This window comes from Hypanus sabinus, chromosome 4 (assembly GCF_030144855.1).
Source record: "Hypanus sabinus isolate sHypSab1 chromosome 4, sHypSab1.hap1, whole genome shotgun sequence".
Classification (NCBI taxonomy): Eukaryota; Metazoa; Chordata; class Chondrichthyes; order Myliobatiformes; family Dasyatidae; genus Hypanus; species Hypanus sabinus.
The window spans coordinates 88,951,696-88,969,032 of record NC_082709.1 but is presented as its reverse complement, the minus strand read 5'-3'; the positions used below and the strand labels follow the sequence as shown (position 1 = coordinate 88,969,032).

General features: G+C 46.7%; 1 protein-coding gene across 1 annotated transcript in view; it reads right to left on the bottom strand.

Moving 5' to 3' along the window:
* wnt10a (wingless-type MMTV integration site family, member 10a) overlaps window positions 1-17,337 on the bottom strand; it is a 420,917-nt gene that overhangs the window by 402,404 nt on the left and 1,176 nt on the right. The window contains exon 2 of the mRNA XM_059967634.1: window positions 4,017-4,279. Within this exon, the coding sequence (XP_059823617.1) occupies window positions 4,017-4,279 (263 nt within the window). The remainder of the gene's footprint in view (window positions 1-4,016; window positions 4,280-17,337) is intronic.

Here is a 17,337-nt window from a genome sequence, read left to right as displayed (position 1 = left end):
GGAAGTTAGACAAGGGAGATTCAGTGGATGTAGTGTACCTCAATTTTCAGAAGGCATTTGATAAGGTCCCACATAGGAGATTGGTGGGTAAAATCAAAGCTCATGGCATTGGGGGGAAGACATTGACATGGATAGAAAACTGGTTGGCAGATAGAAAGCAAAGGGTAGCGGTGAATGGGTGTTTCTCGGAATGGCAGGTGGTGACTAGTGGGGTGCCACAGGGCTCGGTATTGGGAGCACAGCTGTTTACAATTTACGTCAACGATTTAGATGAAGGCATTGAGAATAACATCAGCAAGTTTGCTGATGATACTAAGCTGGGTGGCAGTGTGACATGTGATGAGGATGTTAGGAGAATTCAGGGTGACTTGGATAGGCTGGGTGAGTGGGCAGATAATTGGCAGATGACGTTTAATGTGAATAAGTATGAGGTTATCCACTTTGGGAGTAAGAACAGGAAGGCAGATTATTATCTGAATGGTGTAGAGTTATGTAAGGGAGAAACACAAAGAGATCTAGGAGTCCTTGTTCATCAGTCACTGAAGGTGAATGAGCAAGTGCAGCAGGCCGTGAAGAAGGCTAATGGAATGTTGGCCTTTATTACAAAGGGAATTGAGTACAAGAGCAAGGAAATCCTCTTGCATTTGTACAGGGCCCTGGTGAGACCACACCTGGAGTATTGTGTACAGTTTTGGTCTCCAGGGTTAAGGAAGGACATCCTGGCTGTAGAGGAAGTGCAGCGTAGATTCACAAGGTTAATTCCTGGGATGTCAGGACTGTCTTACGCAGAGAGGTTAGAGAGACTGGGCTTGTACATGCTGGAATTAAGGAGATTGGGAGGGGATCTGATTGCAACATATAAGATTATTAAGGGATTGGACAAGATAGAGGCAGGAAATATGTTCAAGATGCTGGGAGAGTCCAGTACCAGAGGGCATGGTTTGAGAATAAGGGGTAGGTCATTTAGGACAGAGTTAAGGAAAAACTTCTTCTCCCAAAGAGTTGTGGGGGTCTGGAATGCACTGCCTCGGAAGGTAGTGTAGGCCAATTCTCTGAATGCTTTCAAGAAGGAGCTAGATAGGTATCTTATGGATAGGGGAATCAAGGGATATGGGGACAAGGCAGGAACCGGGTATTGATGGTAGATGATCAGCCATGATCTCAGAATGACGGTGCAGGCTCGAAGGGCCGAATGGTCTACTTCTGCACCTATTGTCTATTGTCTGTGAATCTGCTGAGGCTCCCAATGTGACCTCTTCTACATTGGTGAGACCTGTCGTCTATTGGGGGACCGCTTCTTCAAGCACCTCCACTCCATCTACCAAAAGCAGAACTTTCTGGTGGCCAGAAATTTTAATTCAGTTCCCTGTTCTCATTCCAACATGTTGGGCCATAGCCTCCTCGCACCACAATGAGGCCATCCTCAGAGTGGAAGAGCAACACTTTATATTCCATCTGGGTAGCTTCCAACCTATGAATATTGATTTCTTCTTCCAGTAAAACAAATTCCCCTCTTCTTCTATTCCCCATTCTGGCCCCTTACATCTTCTCACCTGCCTATCGCATCCCCATAGTGCCCCTTCTCCATCCCTTTTTCCTCTGGTCCATTCTCCTCTCCTATCAGATTCCTTCCTCTCCAGTCCTTTACCTTTCCAATAGATGGGCCGGGTGATGGTCAATTGCACTAGGCAGAATACCAGTTTGGCATGGCGTAGACTGGCTGAAAGATCTGTTTCTGGTCTGTAGTGCTCAAAGACTCCGAAGGTTGATCCCAAAGAGAGTGCTGCAATTCCAGCAGAAGACAGCGATCCCTTGAGGAGAGGTCACTGTCAGACAGTTAGTATGACTAAGCAGTGAGTAAATGAGTTACAAATTGGTTTATTATTGTCACCTGTACCTAGGCAGAGTGACAAACTTGTCTTGCATACTGTCCATTCAAATTAACTCATCACACAGTGCATTAGGTAGTACAAGGCCAAACAATAACAGAATGAAGAATAGATTGTAGCAGTTATGGGGCTGCACAGTAGCATAGTGGAAAGCATTTTTGCTTTATGACATTAGCAATCACTACTCAGGGTTTGATTCCCACCGCTGTCTGTAAGGAGTTTTATACGGTACGTTCTTCTGTGACTGCGTGGGTTTCTTCTGCGTGTTCTGTCTTCCTCCCACATTCCAAAATGTACGGTTAGAGTTAGTGACTTGTGAGGATGCCATGTTGTCGCCCAAAGTGTAGTGACAACACGCAGGCTGCTCCCAGCACAATCCTCAGACTGTGTTGGATGCCGATGGAAATGATGCGTTTCACTGTTTGTTTCAATGTACACATGACAAATAAAGCCAATCCTCAGCATGTATCAGTCCAGAGAAAGTGCACTGCAGGCAGCCAACAAGAAGTTCATAGTGAGGTAGATTGTAAAGTCAAGAATCCACCTTATTGTACTGGGTGATAGGTAACAGAGGGGTAGAGGCTGTCCATGAGCCTGGCAATATGTACTTTCAGGCTTTTGTATCTTCTGCCCGATGGAAGGGGGGAGAAAGGAAAACTTCCTGGATGGGTGGGACCTTTGCAAGTTTGTCCATGCAAATATGCACTGTCACGCACCCCATGACCGGGTTACCAAACCAACAGAAATGGAATACACGTTGGAGTCTGGTATTACTGTAACTATTAGTGTTTATTAGTAAACTAAGTAATACAGTACTATAAAATGCAAATATATGAAACGGGTTAGCAGTGATATATACAGAAGTGTGGAAATGGGAATGAAAAACCAAGCTCTTCAGAGTCTAGGGGTAAATGGATAGTCTTACGATGGTGAAGAGTTCAGTTCAGTTTAGGTTAGGTCGAGGTAGTTGCTGGTGTACCGTTAGGGAGAGAGAGAGAGAGCGAGAGGTGATGCAGTTGCCGTTGTCTTCCTGTCCTGTTATGGTCACCAACTGTGACCCTGTACTACCGTTCTTCAGTGGTAGACCTGTCACCCAGGCGAGGGTGGACACACAAACGTGTCCCCACCAGTCGCACCTTCACACACTGTGAGCCACTGATCGATTCCCCCTAATCGATCTTCCAAACCCCCACCTTCACGTGGGTGTATAACGCCCTTTCAGTGTCCCGTGCTGTGTCTCCCTGGTGTGTCTGTCTGTGTCTTAGCAGACCTGCTTTTTATCATCACTTGCTGGACACCAGCTGTCCATCAAACCGGCTCCGCCTTGCTGTCTCTGCAAGAATCTAACAAGCAGGCAAAAGTCCTTGGAACAAAGGTAAACAATCAGCCAAGGAGCCATAATATTAAATCATGTCTCTCTCTCTCTCTCTCATCTGCTCTGGATGCTTCCCCCCCCCCCCCCCCCGTCTTCTCTCTCTCTCATTAGCAGCATAGTTCACGAGGGGTCAACTCTGGCCCCCATCTCAGCCTGGTTTGTTCATCACAGTGCAGACACACACGTACACTCAGTGACCACTTTATTAGGTACATATGTACACCTGCTTGTTAATGCAAATATCTAATCAGCCAATCATGTGGCAGCAGCTCAATGTATGCAGAAATGGTCAAGAGGCTCAGCTGTTGAAGCGTCAGCACGGGGAAGAAATATGACCTAAGTGACTTTAAACGTGGAATGATTGTTCAAGCATCTTCGTGGAATGACTGCCAGAATTTGCTGGTTGAGTATCTCAAAAACTGCTGGTCTCCTGGGATTTTCATGCACAACCATTTCCTGAGTTTGTACAGAATGGTTGGAAAAACAAGAAAAACATCCAGTGAGCAGTAGTTCTGGAGGTGAAAATGCCTCATTAATGGGAGAGGTCAGAGGAGAATGGCCAGACTGGCCCAAGCTGACAGGAAGGCAACAGAAACTTAAATAATTACGTGTTACAACAGTGGTGTGCAGAAGAGTATCCCTGAATGCACTACACATTGAACCTTGAGGTGGGTGGGCTACAGCATCAGAAGAGAGTATAGGAGGCTCCTTATAAGTGGCCCCTGAGTGGATATCCCAGTATAATTCCATACCTCGGCTAAAGATCACACTGTCATACGGAATCTTGTTCTTAGTCTCCAGGCTCGAACAGTTCCACCTGTGGTCCCGGAACTGGTGCTGGCATTCATGGATGGCGATCTGAATGCCCTGGATGGCCGAGGCCGTCACGTCCGGATATCTCATGCAAACTTCGAGCTGCCGGCGTGTCAGGCTCGAGAGCGTCAGGCACACCGTGTTGGCGGTTAGTACAGGGTCCACTGGGATCTTTAACCCAAGTATCTCATTACTCCACACCCTGCAATCAAAGGCACAGAGGAAATCATGTGAGGAATTCAAATTTGAAGGCAGAATACAGGGTTAATGGCAAGATTGTCAATGAACAGGGGGATCCTGTGGTCCACATTCATAGATCCCTCAAGATTGCCATGCAACTTGAAAGGGTGGTTAAGAAGGCACATGATGTGTTGGCCTTTATGTGTCTGAGGTCAAAAGGTCACTTTGCTATTCTTTTAAACTCTGGTTAGATCATACTTGGAATATTTTGCTCATCTCTGGTCACCTCATTATGGGAAGGATGTGGAAGCTTTAGAGAGGGTCCGGAGAAGATTTACCAGGGTGCTGCCTGGATTAGAGAGCATGTCTTATGAGGATAGGTTGTGCGAACTAGGGCTCTTCTTTTTTGAGGCAAAGGAGGGTGAGAGGTGACTTGATCGAGGTCTACAAGATGATAGGAAGCATAGATAGGGTGGAAAGTAAGAGACTTTTTTTCCAAGCCCAGAGATAACTAATATGAGGGGGCATAACTTGATGGAGGAAAATATACCGGAGATTGCAGAGGTTGTTTTTTCACAGGGTGATGGGTGCCTGGAATGCACTGCCAGGGGTGGTGATAGAGGTAGATACTTTGAAGAAACTCTTAGATAGCACATGGATCATAGAAAAATAGAGGGCTAGGTGGGTTGATGTTGGAGTAGGTTAAAGGGTCAGCAGAATATTGCAGGCTGAAGGGCCTGTACTGTGCTGTACAGTTCAGTTCTAGGAATGCAATCACCTTATCCTTCACAGTAATAGAAGTAAAGTTGTGAAATGCTACACCCTGACTGCAAGCTGCAGGCTTTAGCACGACATGGTGAGTTAAAAAGCGACAGCTGATCATTCAATCCCAGGTGCAGTTGTGTAACACAAAGTCCAAAGATGGACCTTTCTGCTGGTTTCATACAATGCAGACCAGAACCTGCCCACCTTCAGCTCATCTTGTTCATGCTAACCCCAATGTCCATCAACAGTAAACCCTTTTTACTGATATTAGTCTCTTATTCTCCTATACCTAAAGACAAGAGATTTTGCAGATGCTGGATATCCAGAGTGACACACACAAAATGCTGAAGGAACTCAGCAGGTCAGAAGCAGCAACTATTGAGAGGAATAAAGAGTTAAAGTTTCAGACCAAGACTCTTCATCAAGTCAGCAGTCTATTACTCTCCATAAATAGATACTCCATTAATCTCAAAGTAAATTGCAGTGTCCCAGTAACATAACAAGGTGCACAGATATACAATAATAGAAGAGAAGTAAGAAGATTAAATAAAAAATAAGTTACCTTAAACAATCTAACAGGAGTTGGTCATCATGTCCCCAGCTATAGGTTGACTCATTTTAGACCTAATGGCCGAGGGTAAGAATGACCTCATGTAGCGCTCTTTGGAGCAGCGCAGTTGTCTTAGTCTGTAACTAAAAGTGCTCCTCTGTTCAGTCAAGGTGGCATGCAGAGGGTGAGAAATATTGTCCAGAATTGCCAGAATTTTCCATAGGGTCCATTGTTCTACCACAGCCTCCAGTGTGTCCAGTTTGACTCCTAGAACAGAGCCAGCCTTTCTCATCAGTTTATTGATCCTGTTAGTATCACCCATGTTGATGCCATTGCCCCAGCACACCACTGCATAGAAGATTGTACTGATGACACAGACTGGTGGAACATGTGAAGGAGAGGCCTGCATACTCCAGAGGACCTCAGTCTCCTCAGGAAGAAGATATGACTCTGGCCCCTCTGTGTTGGTGCTCCACTCAAGTCCATCATCATAGAGCACCCCCAGATACTTGTAGATCCTCACTACATCCACGTCCTCATCATCAATAATAACAGGGCACAGTGCAGTCTTGGTCTTCCTAAAGTCCATCACCATCTCCTTTGTCTTACTGATGCTGAGCGTCAGATGATTCTGCTTGCACCATTTTTATTCATCCTCCTGTCATCCCTTTATACACACAACTACTGCAGAGTCATCAGAAAATTTCTGCAGATGACAGAAAGATAGAAGCTGCCTGACCTGCTGAGTTCCTCCAACATAATGTGTATGTGCCTTTGCATCTAACCTGTCTTGGTTTAGTAATCTTTCTTCAGGCACCATGTCTAAGGAAGGCATTGGAGAGGTTCCAGAGGAGATTTATAAGAATGATCCCAGAATTCAATGGATTTATATACAAGGAATATTAGATGTCTCTTGGCCCATACTCATTGGAGTTTAGCCTGTTAGTGGGGTTTGGAGGGTTTCTTGTTGATAGGCCTAGATAGAGTGAACCAGAGGACACAACCTCAGAATAGCAGGGCATCCTTTTAGAACAGAGGTGACAAGGAGTTTCTTTAGCCAGGTGTTGATTACACTTTAGAATTCATTGCCACAGATGGCTGTGGAGGCCAAGTCATTAGGTGTATTTAAAATAGAGTTTAATAGGTTCTTGATTAGTAAGGGTGGCAAAGATTATGGGGAGAAGGCAAATGAATGGGTTGAGAGGAAAAAATTAGTCAGCCATGACGGAATGCTGGAGCAAACTCAGTGAGCCAATCGGTCTGATTCAGCTACTGTGTCTTATGAAGAATGATCAGGGCTCTTCCAAACAATACTGGCTGATTAACAAACACATGATATGACAAAGTTTCCTCCAAATTAAGTGCCAACCATGATTATGTATTTACATCCCTGAACATTTACTTTGTATTCCAAGGCAGAATACAAAGTAAGTGGCAGGATACTTGGTAGTGTGGAGGAGCAGAGGGATCTGGGAGTACATGTCCACAGACCCCTGAAAGTTGCCTCACAGGTAGATAGGGTAGTTAAGAAAGCTTATGGAGCATTACCTTTCATAAGTCAAGGGATAGAGTTTAAGAGTCGTGAGGCAATGATGCAGCTCTATAAAACTCTGGTTAGGCCACACTTGGAGTATTGTGTCAAATTCTGGTCGCCTCAGTATAGAAAGGATGTGGAAGCATTGGAAAGGGTACAGAGGAGATTTACCAGGATGCTGCCTGGTTTAGAGAATATGCTTTATGATCAGAGATTAAGGGAGCTAGGGCTTTACTCTTTGGAGAGAAGGAGGATGAAAGGAGACATGATAGAGGTATAAAATATATTAAGAGGAATAGATAGAGTGGACGGCCAGCGCCTCTTTCCCAGGGCACCACTGCTCAATACAAGAAGACATGGCTTTAATGTAAGGGGTGGGGAGTTCAAGGGGGATTTTAGAGGAAGGTTTTTCACTCAGAGAGTGGTTGGTGCGTGGAATGCACTGCCTGTGATGGAGGCAGATACACTAGTGAAATTTAAAAGACTACTAGACAGGTACTTGGAGGAATTTAAGGTGGGGGGATATATGGGAGGCAAGGTTTAAGGGTTGGCACAACATTGTGGGCTGAAGGGCCTGTACTGAGCTGTGTTATTCTATGTGATTGAAACGTTTAAGATAATTAAAGAATTTGATAGGATTGAGGCAGTAAATATGTTCCAGATGTTGGGAGAGTCCAGTATCAGAGGGCATGGATTGAAAATAAGAGGTCAGTTATTTAAAACAGAGTTGAGGAAGAGCTTCTTCTCCCAGAGAGTTGTGGAGGTGTGGAATGCACTGCCTCGGAAGACGGTGGAGGCCAATTCTCTGGATGCTTTCAAGAAGGAGCTGGATAGATATCTGATGGATAGGGGAATCAAGGGATATGGGGACAAGGCAGGGACTGGGTATTGATAGTGAGTGATCAGCCATGATCTCAGAATGGCGGTGCAGACTCGAGGGGCCGAATGGTCTACTTCTGCACCTATTGTCTATTGTCCTAAATTAACATAGAACATAGATCGATACCACACAATACAGGTCCTTTGGCCCACAATGTTGTACTAACATGTATTGTGTTAAACTATTCCAAAATCCTCTAACCCATCCCTCCTACAAAGCCCATAACCACTATTAATTGTACATCTATGTGCCTAAGAGTCCTTTAAGTGTCCCCATTGTATCAGCCTCCACCACCACCAATGGCAGTGAATTCCAAATATCCACCACCCTCTGTGTGAAATAAAACAACCTCTGATATTTTCCCTAAACTCACCATCAAAGGATGTTCTCTGGTATTGACCAAAGCCACCCTGGAAAAAGTCTTTGTCTTTCTTCTTTATTATTGCCCTCTTATCATCACATACACCTCTATCAAGTCACCTCTCACCCACCTTCGCTCCGGAGAAAAGTCCTAGATCACTCAACCTATCCCCATGAAACATGCTCACTAATCCAGGATAGTGTAGGTTAGAACAGGACAGTAATAGGATGCATCCTGCAGCAGTACATAGTCCATGACTCACTAACAAGACTGCTCCAACTCATCAGATGGACCATTGGTTTGCAGTTTCCATAGAACGTAGAACCCAGAACAGTACAGGCCTTTTGCCCCACGATGTTGTGCATACTTCTTAACCTACTCCAAGACCAATCTAACCCTACCCTCTCATATAGCCCTGCATTTTTTCCTTTGTCCATGTGCCTGAGAGTCTCCTAAACGTCTCTAATGTATCTGCCTTGACCACCACCACTCTCCATGTAAAAAAAATCTACCTCTGATACATGCTCTAAAACATCCCTCCACTAATGTTAAAGACAGACTTTCTCTGGTATTGGCCATTGGAGCCCTGGCAAAAAGGTTTCTGGCTGCCTGGATGCCTCTTATCATCTTGTACACCTCTATCAAGTCACCTCTCATCATCCATTACTCCAACAAGAAAAGCCTCTCAATGTTTCCTCATAAGATATGATGCTCTCTAATTCAAACAGCATCCGGACAAACCTTCTCTGCACTCTTTCTAATGCTTCCATGTCTGTCCTCCAATGAAGAGACCGGAACTGAACACCCGCGTGGGATTTAACCAGAGCTGCAACACTACCTTGAGGCTCTTGAACTCAATTCACCGACTAATGATGGCCAGCACACTATACACCTTCTGAACCTCTCCATCATGGGAAAAAGGGGAACTCAATTTTTGAATTCCATCCCCAGAGCTCTGGAAATATTTCCAGTGTAATAATTTGACTCTGGACCCATGGGGAATGTAAAAGCAAGAGGAAAAAGTTATTGATTGGAAGGGCAGAGAGATAGGCAAGCCAGCAATCTCTCAAGTTTAAATTATCCCCTTGACCTTGGAAAAGGAGTTGCTAATTATTTGGATGCAAACTGCTGGGATCTTTAATCCTGGAATTCTAATCGCATGAGATAGAAAACGATTGATGAAACCCTGTGTAACTCTCCTGAGATACAATGCATTTTCTGCATGACATGACATTCCTTGTTGTCTTGTCCATGGTTATAAAAAAGCAGATTAAACATGACAGTCTGGATCCCATCTTACCAGTAATAAAAATAACATGAGATTGCACTCCATTGGCATTAATCTCAGGTGCTGCGCCTTCGCAATTGGGAGCATTTATTGCCCTGTTAGAAGCGCTTATCGCTGCTGGTGGTGAGAGAATGTGTCCGCGACGTCGTTTAGAGCTTCAGATTCTGGTTTTAGCCATTCGCGCTCTACCTCGCTGCAACCCCACCCCAGCAATCCTCCAAACGCTTCTACTTGGTGGTTGCTTCTTATCCAGGGAAGTCTCGTCTCTTCCTACTTTCCTGTCATTCTACTATTCCATACCATCCTTACATCCACACAACTTGCCTCTTTTCTGTTACACACAGCCCAGTGAACACTTTAAGTACAGGAAGTAACTAATAAATTGTCCAGTGATGTTCATCTGTTGTCGTCCATCCACTTCAAGATTTGACTTGAGCGGTCAGAGTTGCTCTTCTGCACACTACTATTGTAACGTGTGGTTATTTGAGTTACTGTCACTTTCCTGTCAGCTTGAAACAATCTGGCCATTCTCCTCTGCCCGTTCTCATAATAAGGCATTTTCGCCCACAGTACTGCAGTTCATGGGAGATCAGCAGTTTCTGAGATACTCAAATCACCTGCCTGGCACCAACAATCAAAGCGATTTAGGTCACGTTTCTAAGCAACACACACAAAATGCTGGAGGGACTCAGCAAGCCTGACAGCATCTATGGAAAAGGGTAAACCATCGACATTTCAGCCCAAGACCCTCTATCTTGGCTAGAAATGTCAACTGTTGCCTGGCCTACTGAGATCCCCCATCATTTTGGGTGTGTTGCTTTGGATTTCCAGCATCAGCCGATCATCTCGTGTGTGATTGTTTCCCTGTTGTGATGTTTGGTCTGAACAATAACTAACTCTCTTGACCAAGTTTGTTTGCTTTTATGCATTGAGTTGCTGTTGTATGATTGACTGATTCGATATTTCCATTAAAGAGCAGGTGTACAGTTATACATAATAAAGTGGCCACTGTATATACAGAACAATACAGCATAGGGCATCATCTGAACTCTTCGTGGAATGTGGGAGAGTGAGAAGCGATTATAGAAATGTTTACAATTATGAGAGGCACAGTGACACTCTTACCCAAGGACAGGAGAGTTTAGAACTAGGCTGACAGGTTTAGAGGAAGAGGTGAAAGATTTAAAAGGGACCTGAGTGTTAACTGAGGTGGTTGAATTATTATTGTTATGTACTCTATACTGCACCATGGTAGAGTGAAAAGCTTTAGGTTGCATGTCAATCCTTCCATACATTGTTTGGATCCCATTCCCATTCTGACATGTCGGTCCATAGCTTCCCCTTCTGCCTTGGTGACACCACTGTCAGGATAAAGGAGCAACACCTTATATTCTGTCTGCACAGCCTGCACTTGATACCATGAACATCAATTTCTCCAACTTCTGTTAATTGTTTTCACTCCCTTCCCTTTTCTTCAGTTTCCTGCTCTGGTCTCCCCCTTACCTCTTCTCAAGCCTGCTGCCCCTTTTCCTTCCCTTCCTCACCTTGCCCATTCTCCTCTCCGATCAGATTCCTTCTTTTCCCGCCATTTTCCTTTTCCACCTATCACTTCACAGCTTCTTACTTCATCCCCAATCCCCCACCAATCTGCTTCACCTATCACCTTCCAGCTTGCACTCCTTCTCCTGGCAGTGGAGGCCAATTCTCTGGATGCTTTCAAGAAAGAGTTAGAAAAAGTTTTTTAAAGATAGTGGAGTCAAGGGATATGGGGAGAAGGTAGGAGCGGGGTACTGATTGTGGATGATCAGCCATGACCACAATAAATGGCAGTGCTGGCTCGAAGGGCCGAAGGGCCAAAGGGCCTACTCCTACACCTGTTGTCGATTGTCTCTGCCTACCTTCTTATTCTGGCTTCTTCCCCCTTCTTTTCCAGTCCTGGTGAAGGGTCTCAGCCCAAAACATCAACTGTTTCTACATTTCCATAGATGCGGCCCAAATTTCCAAGCTCCTCCAGCATTTTGTGTGCATTTCTCCTTCCATATAGTTAGGGGTAAAAAGTACAACGCAGAATCATAACCACAAGAGATTGTGCAGATGATGGAAACATTAATTACTCAACACCCACAAAGTGCTGGAGGAATTCCATATATTATCATCGCCAGTATTGATGCTGCCCTCATTGGTATCTCCTCCACTTGTCACACATCTGTCCACAATCCATGCTTCCACAGGGGATGGTCTCCCCTTGTCCCTACCTACCCAATGGGCCTTCATATCCAGCTCATTGTTCTCTGTAACTTCCACCATTCACAACAGGATCCCACCACTAAACACATCTTACCCTGCCACCAACACATCCCTTCAACTCTCCGCTTTCCACCCATGCTTCCCCACTGATCTCCCTCCTGGCACTTATCCCTGCAAGTGAGAGAAGTGCCCTTTCACCTCCTCCCTCAGCACCAAAACAGGCCTTCCAGGTGAGGCAACACTTCACCTGCAAATCTGTTGGGGTTATCTACATTGCTCCTGGTGCTGCCTCCTCTACATTAGTGAAAGCAGACGTAGGTTGAGGGAAGGCTTTATTGAGCACCTTCACTCTGTCAGCCTCAAAAGTGCTAATCACTTGCAAACCAGTTCAATTCAACCGCCCATTCTCATTCTGATATGGCTGTCCATGGCCCCTTCGACCGCCATGATAAGGCCTCTGTTAGGATGGAGGAGCAACAGCGCATATTGTGTCTGGGTAGCCTCCAACCTGATGACATGAACATCCATTTCTCTGACTTCTGGTAATTTCTCCTCCTTCCCCATTCTCTTTTGTTCGATTCAGTATCCTGGCTCCCTTCTTACCCTTTCCTTTTCCCTCACCTGCTCATCACCACCCTCTAGTGCCCATCTTCCTTATCTCTGTCTCACGGTCCACCTTCCTCTCCTGTCCAATTCCTTCCTCAACTCTTTACCTCTTCCAACTGTCACCTCCCATCTTCTTACTTCATTCCCCACCTCACCTGCCGCTTGACTCCTTCCCCTCCCCTACCTTCCTACTGTGTCTTCCTCCTCATTCCTTTGCCGTCCTGATGAAGGGTCTCAGGCTGAAACTTCAGCTGTTTATTCCCCGCCCCCACCGTAGAACACAGAATATAGTGTTTCAGTTACAGAGACAATACAGTGCAAGCAGACAATAAGGTGCAAGTTCATGACTTGAAAGATGAAGAGTTCATCATTATTATATAAGAGCTCCATTCGAGAGTCTTATAACAGTGAAAAAGAAGCTGTCCTTGGCTTGTGGCATGTGTTTATAAATGTTTGTATTTTCTGCCCGCTATGAGGAGGGAGAAGAGGGATTGGCCAGGGTGGTGGGGTCTTTGACTATGTTAATGGTTTTAAGGAGGAAATGGAATGTGTAGACTGGAGGGGAGGTCAGTTTATGTAATGGATTGGGCTGTGTCCACGTCTCACAGCTATTCCTTGCAGCCCCATTCAGTTGGGCTATACTGGACAGAGCCTTATCACACAGAAGCAGGCCATTCGGCCCACCATGTCTATACTAACCATTGAATCCCGTTTATTATTGATCCAATTAACTTGTCCCATAGCTCTTGTCAATTCAGATTCTTATTTATCTATTTAGATATACAGTGCAGAAAAGGCCCTTCCAGGCAAAGGAGCTGCCCTGCCCAATAACCCACCTATGTAATCCTAGCCTAATCACAGGACAATTTGCAATTGCCAGTTAACCTACTAACAAGTACGTCTTTGTACTGTGGAAGGGTATTGGAGCACACGGATGAAACCCTTGTGGTTCAAGGGGAGAATGTACAAACTCCTTTCAGGTAGCAGAGGAATTGAACCCCAAACTCGGATGCCCCGAACTGTAATAGCATCATGCCAGTCGCAATGCTAACCTGGCTCACCAAAGATATCTAGATACTTAACAGCAGTGGGAGTGTCTGTCTCCATCACCTCAGGTAAAACCCTAGCCTGATCTATGTACCTGCACTCAGTGGCCACATTATTAGGTACACCTGTACACCTGCTTGTTAATACAAGTGTCTAATCATTTGGCAGCAACTCAGCGTGCAGACATGGTCAAGAGGTTCAGTCATTGTTCAGACCAAACATCAGAATGTGGGAGGAATGTGATCTGAGTTAGAGAGGAAGTAGCGTTTCTGTGGGGAAAATGCGTTGTTAACGAGGGAGGTCGGAGGAGAATGGGCAGCCCAGTTCAGGCTGACAGCATGGCGACAGTAACTCAGATAAACACGCAATACAGCAGCAGAAGAGCATCTCTGAACGCGCAACACTTCCAACCTTGAAGTGGATGGACTGCAACTTCAGAAGATCACGAGAGTACATTTTGTGTCCACTGAATTTATTAGGTACAAGAGGTACCTAGTGACGTGGTCACTTGGTATATATCTAAACCTTAAAAACTCCCACCATCGCTGCTAGCTGTATCCAATGCCGCTGAGAATTAGGCTGTTTCGGTGATGGATGGCGGGAAGTAGTCACCAAGGGGTTAAAACGGAGACTTGACGAGTTAAAACCACAAATAGACAGCTCAATATCTATTCCAGAGAGGGAGGAGGCTGTGTGGAGATTACTGGTGTCAAATCGTAATTACATATCACATTGGTGAAAGTTACACGGGTATGGTCTTGTAATAGGGCGTTAAATCACCACCTCGCCAGGACAAGAGGCAGGTCTCCAGGACGCGTCGCGGAATTAATATTGTATTTAGCAGAAGGCGTGTTGGCAAAACTCGATGTTTGAAAAAATAAGGAAATGACAGGAGAGGAAAGATCGGAAAATGTTCATGGAGATGCCTCAAAACAAAGTCACGGTGTCCTTATCAAGGGAAGCGGGCGGGCATAATTAAGAAATTGAAATATTCCTAGGGAAATAATGACGTGATGGGCGTGTGGGAAACTTCAAAGGCGTCCCGCGGAGCTTAATTCAACCGGTATCAACAGAGCACTTACAATGAAAGCTGTTATTAGCTGGAAGCCGACGAATCGCGGTCTGCAGCTCTGCGATTTGGTTGTGTCGAGTTTCCATTGAAGAGGTGGGGGGGCTCAGATTTTCAACCGCGGGGCATTTGTGGGGGGGGGGGGGATTCAGAGAGCCACAACCCGATTGATAATTGGGGGAGAGATGGAGGATTCTGTTGCTTTTTTCGAAAGTGATCTGTTTGCAAATTCTCGCCTTCAAAGGGGAATTGTAATTAATAATAATCGGACAAGGAAACATTTCTAGAGGTGCCGGGGTGGACTGGAGATGGCGTAACCCGTTTGGTTGTTCCGTCAATATGGAGAGTCGGGCCGAGTGGTACCGACGCTTTAATTCGGCGCACTCATCACTCTCTTATGTTCGCATTATCCCACAAGGTCATCTGGTTTACTCTCACGGAATGGCTAGGCAGGGGGAAGAGGGGGTGGGGGTTAGCGGAGGGTGGGGTGATACGGGCAAGGGGGATTGAAGGAGAATGGGGGGTTGACGAGTGGGAACAGGGAGAAGGTGCCGTGATGGGAAACGTGGATGTTGTCTGTGGTGGGGAACATGGAGGGTGATGGGTGATGTATAACCAACAGATTGATGGGTGACCGGCAACGGAGAGGCTGATAGGGAATGGGGAGGGTGATGGGTGATGGGGAATAGGGAGGGTGATGGGTGATGGGGAATGGGGGTGATGGGTGTTGTGTGTGTGTGTGTGTGGAAATGGGAAGGAAGATGGGTAATGGGAATGGGGAGTGTGAAGGTGATGGGGAAGGTGATTGGTGATGGGTGACTGGGAATGGAGAGGCTGTGACGGAATGGGGTGATGGGTGTTGTGTATGTGGAAATGGGAAGGTGATGGGTAATGGGAATAGGGAGTGTGAAGGTGATGGGGAGGGTGATTGGTGATGGGGACAGGAAGAGTGATGGTGAACTTGGAGGGTGATGAGTATTGAGGAACAGGGAGGATGATGGATAATGGGAATGGGGGTGATTGGTGACTGGGAATGGAAAGGCTGACGGGGAATGGTGTGATGGGTATTATGTGTAGGGGAACAGTGAAGATGATGGGGAGGGTGATGGGCGATGGGGAGGGTGATGGGCGATGGGGAAGGTGATGGGTGATGGGGAGGGTGATGGGTGATGGGGAGGGTGATGGGGAAGGTGATGGGTGATGGGGAGGGTGATGGGTGATGGGGAGGGTGATGGGTGATGGTGAGGGTGATGGGTGATGGGGAAGGTGATGGGTGATGGGGAAGGTGATGGGTGATGGTGAGGGTGATGGGTGATGGGGAGGGTGATGGGCGATGGGGAGGGTGATGGGTGATGGGGAGGGTGATGGGCGATGGGGAGGGTGATGGGTGATGGTGAGGGTGATGGGCGATGGGGAAGGTGATGGGTGATGGTGAGGGTGATGGGTGATGGGGAGGGTGATGAGCGATGGGGAGGGTGATGGGTGATGGTGAGGGTGATGGGCGATGGGGAGGGTGATAGGTGGGTGATGGGGAAGGTGATGGGTGATGGGGAGGGTGATGGGCGATGGGGAGGGTGATGGGTGATGGGGAGGGTGATGGGTGATGGGGAGGGTGATGGGCGATGGGGAGGGTGATGGGTGATGGTGAGGGTGATGGGCGATGGGGAAGGTGATGGGTGATGGTGAGGGTGATGGGTGATGGGGAGGGTGATGGGCGATGGGGAGGGTGATGGGTGATGGTGAGGGTGATGGGCGATGGGGAGGGTGATAGGTGGGTGATGGGGAAGGTGATGGGTGATGGGGAGGGTGATGGGCGATGGGGAGGGTGATGGGCGATGGGGAAGGTGATGGCCGATGGGGAAGGTGATAGGTAATGGGGAATGGGGAAGTGATGGGTGATGGGAAACTGGAAGGATGAAGGCTGTTGAGGAACAGGGAGATGTTGTGTGATGGGAACTGGGAGGGGGTGGGTGATGGGGATTGGGGAGTGTTATGGGTGATGAAGTATGGGGAGAGAAATAATTTTTGGGAAATTTGGAGGTTGATGGAGAACAGGAAGAGAAAAAGGTGATATGGAATGAGGGGGGAGGTGGAAAACGAGGAGGTTGATTAATGATGGAGAACATATAACCATATAACAATTACAGCACGGAAACATGGAATGTGATGGGGATCAGGAAGAGTAATGGGGAGGTTAATGGGTGAGAGGGAATGGGAAGGGTAATGGGAGATGGGTAGTTTGATGGGTGATGGGGAACCGGGAGGTGATGGATGATGGGGAACGGGGAGGTTGATGGGTGATGAGAATGGGGAGGTGATGGGTGATGATGTTCAGGGAGGGTGTTGGGTGTGGAGAATGGGGTGGGTGGTGGGAGATTAGGAAGGTGATTATCGATGGGGACACGGGAGTGGTGTGGAACAGTGATGGGTGATGGATAATGGGGAATGGGGAGGGTGTCGGCTGATGTGGATGGCTGATGGGGATTGGGGAGTGCTATGGGTAATGTGGAATGGGAGGGGTGCTAATTTTGGGGAGATTGATGGGGAACAGGAAGAGTAATGGGTGATGTGGAATGAGAAAGGAGGTGGAAAACGAGGAGGGTGATTAGTGATGGAGAACATGAAGTGTGACGGGAAACAAGAATGATGGTGAAGATGGTCAGAAGAAAGGGTGATGGAGGTTTGGAGTGACGGGGGGTCTGGGAAGGACGGGGGTGGGTTTGAGTAAGGACA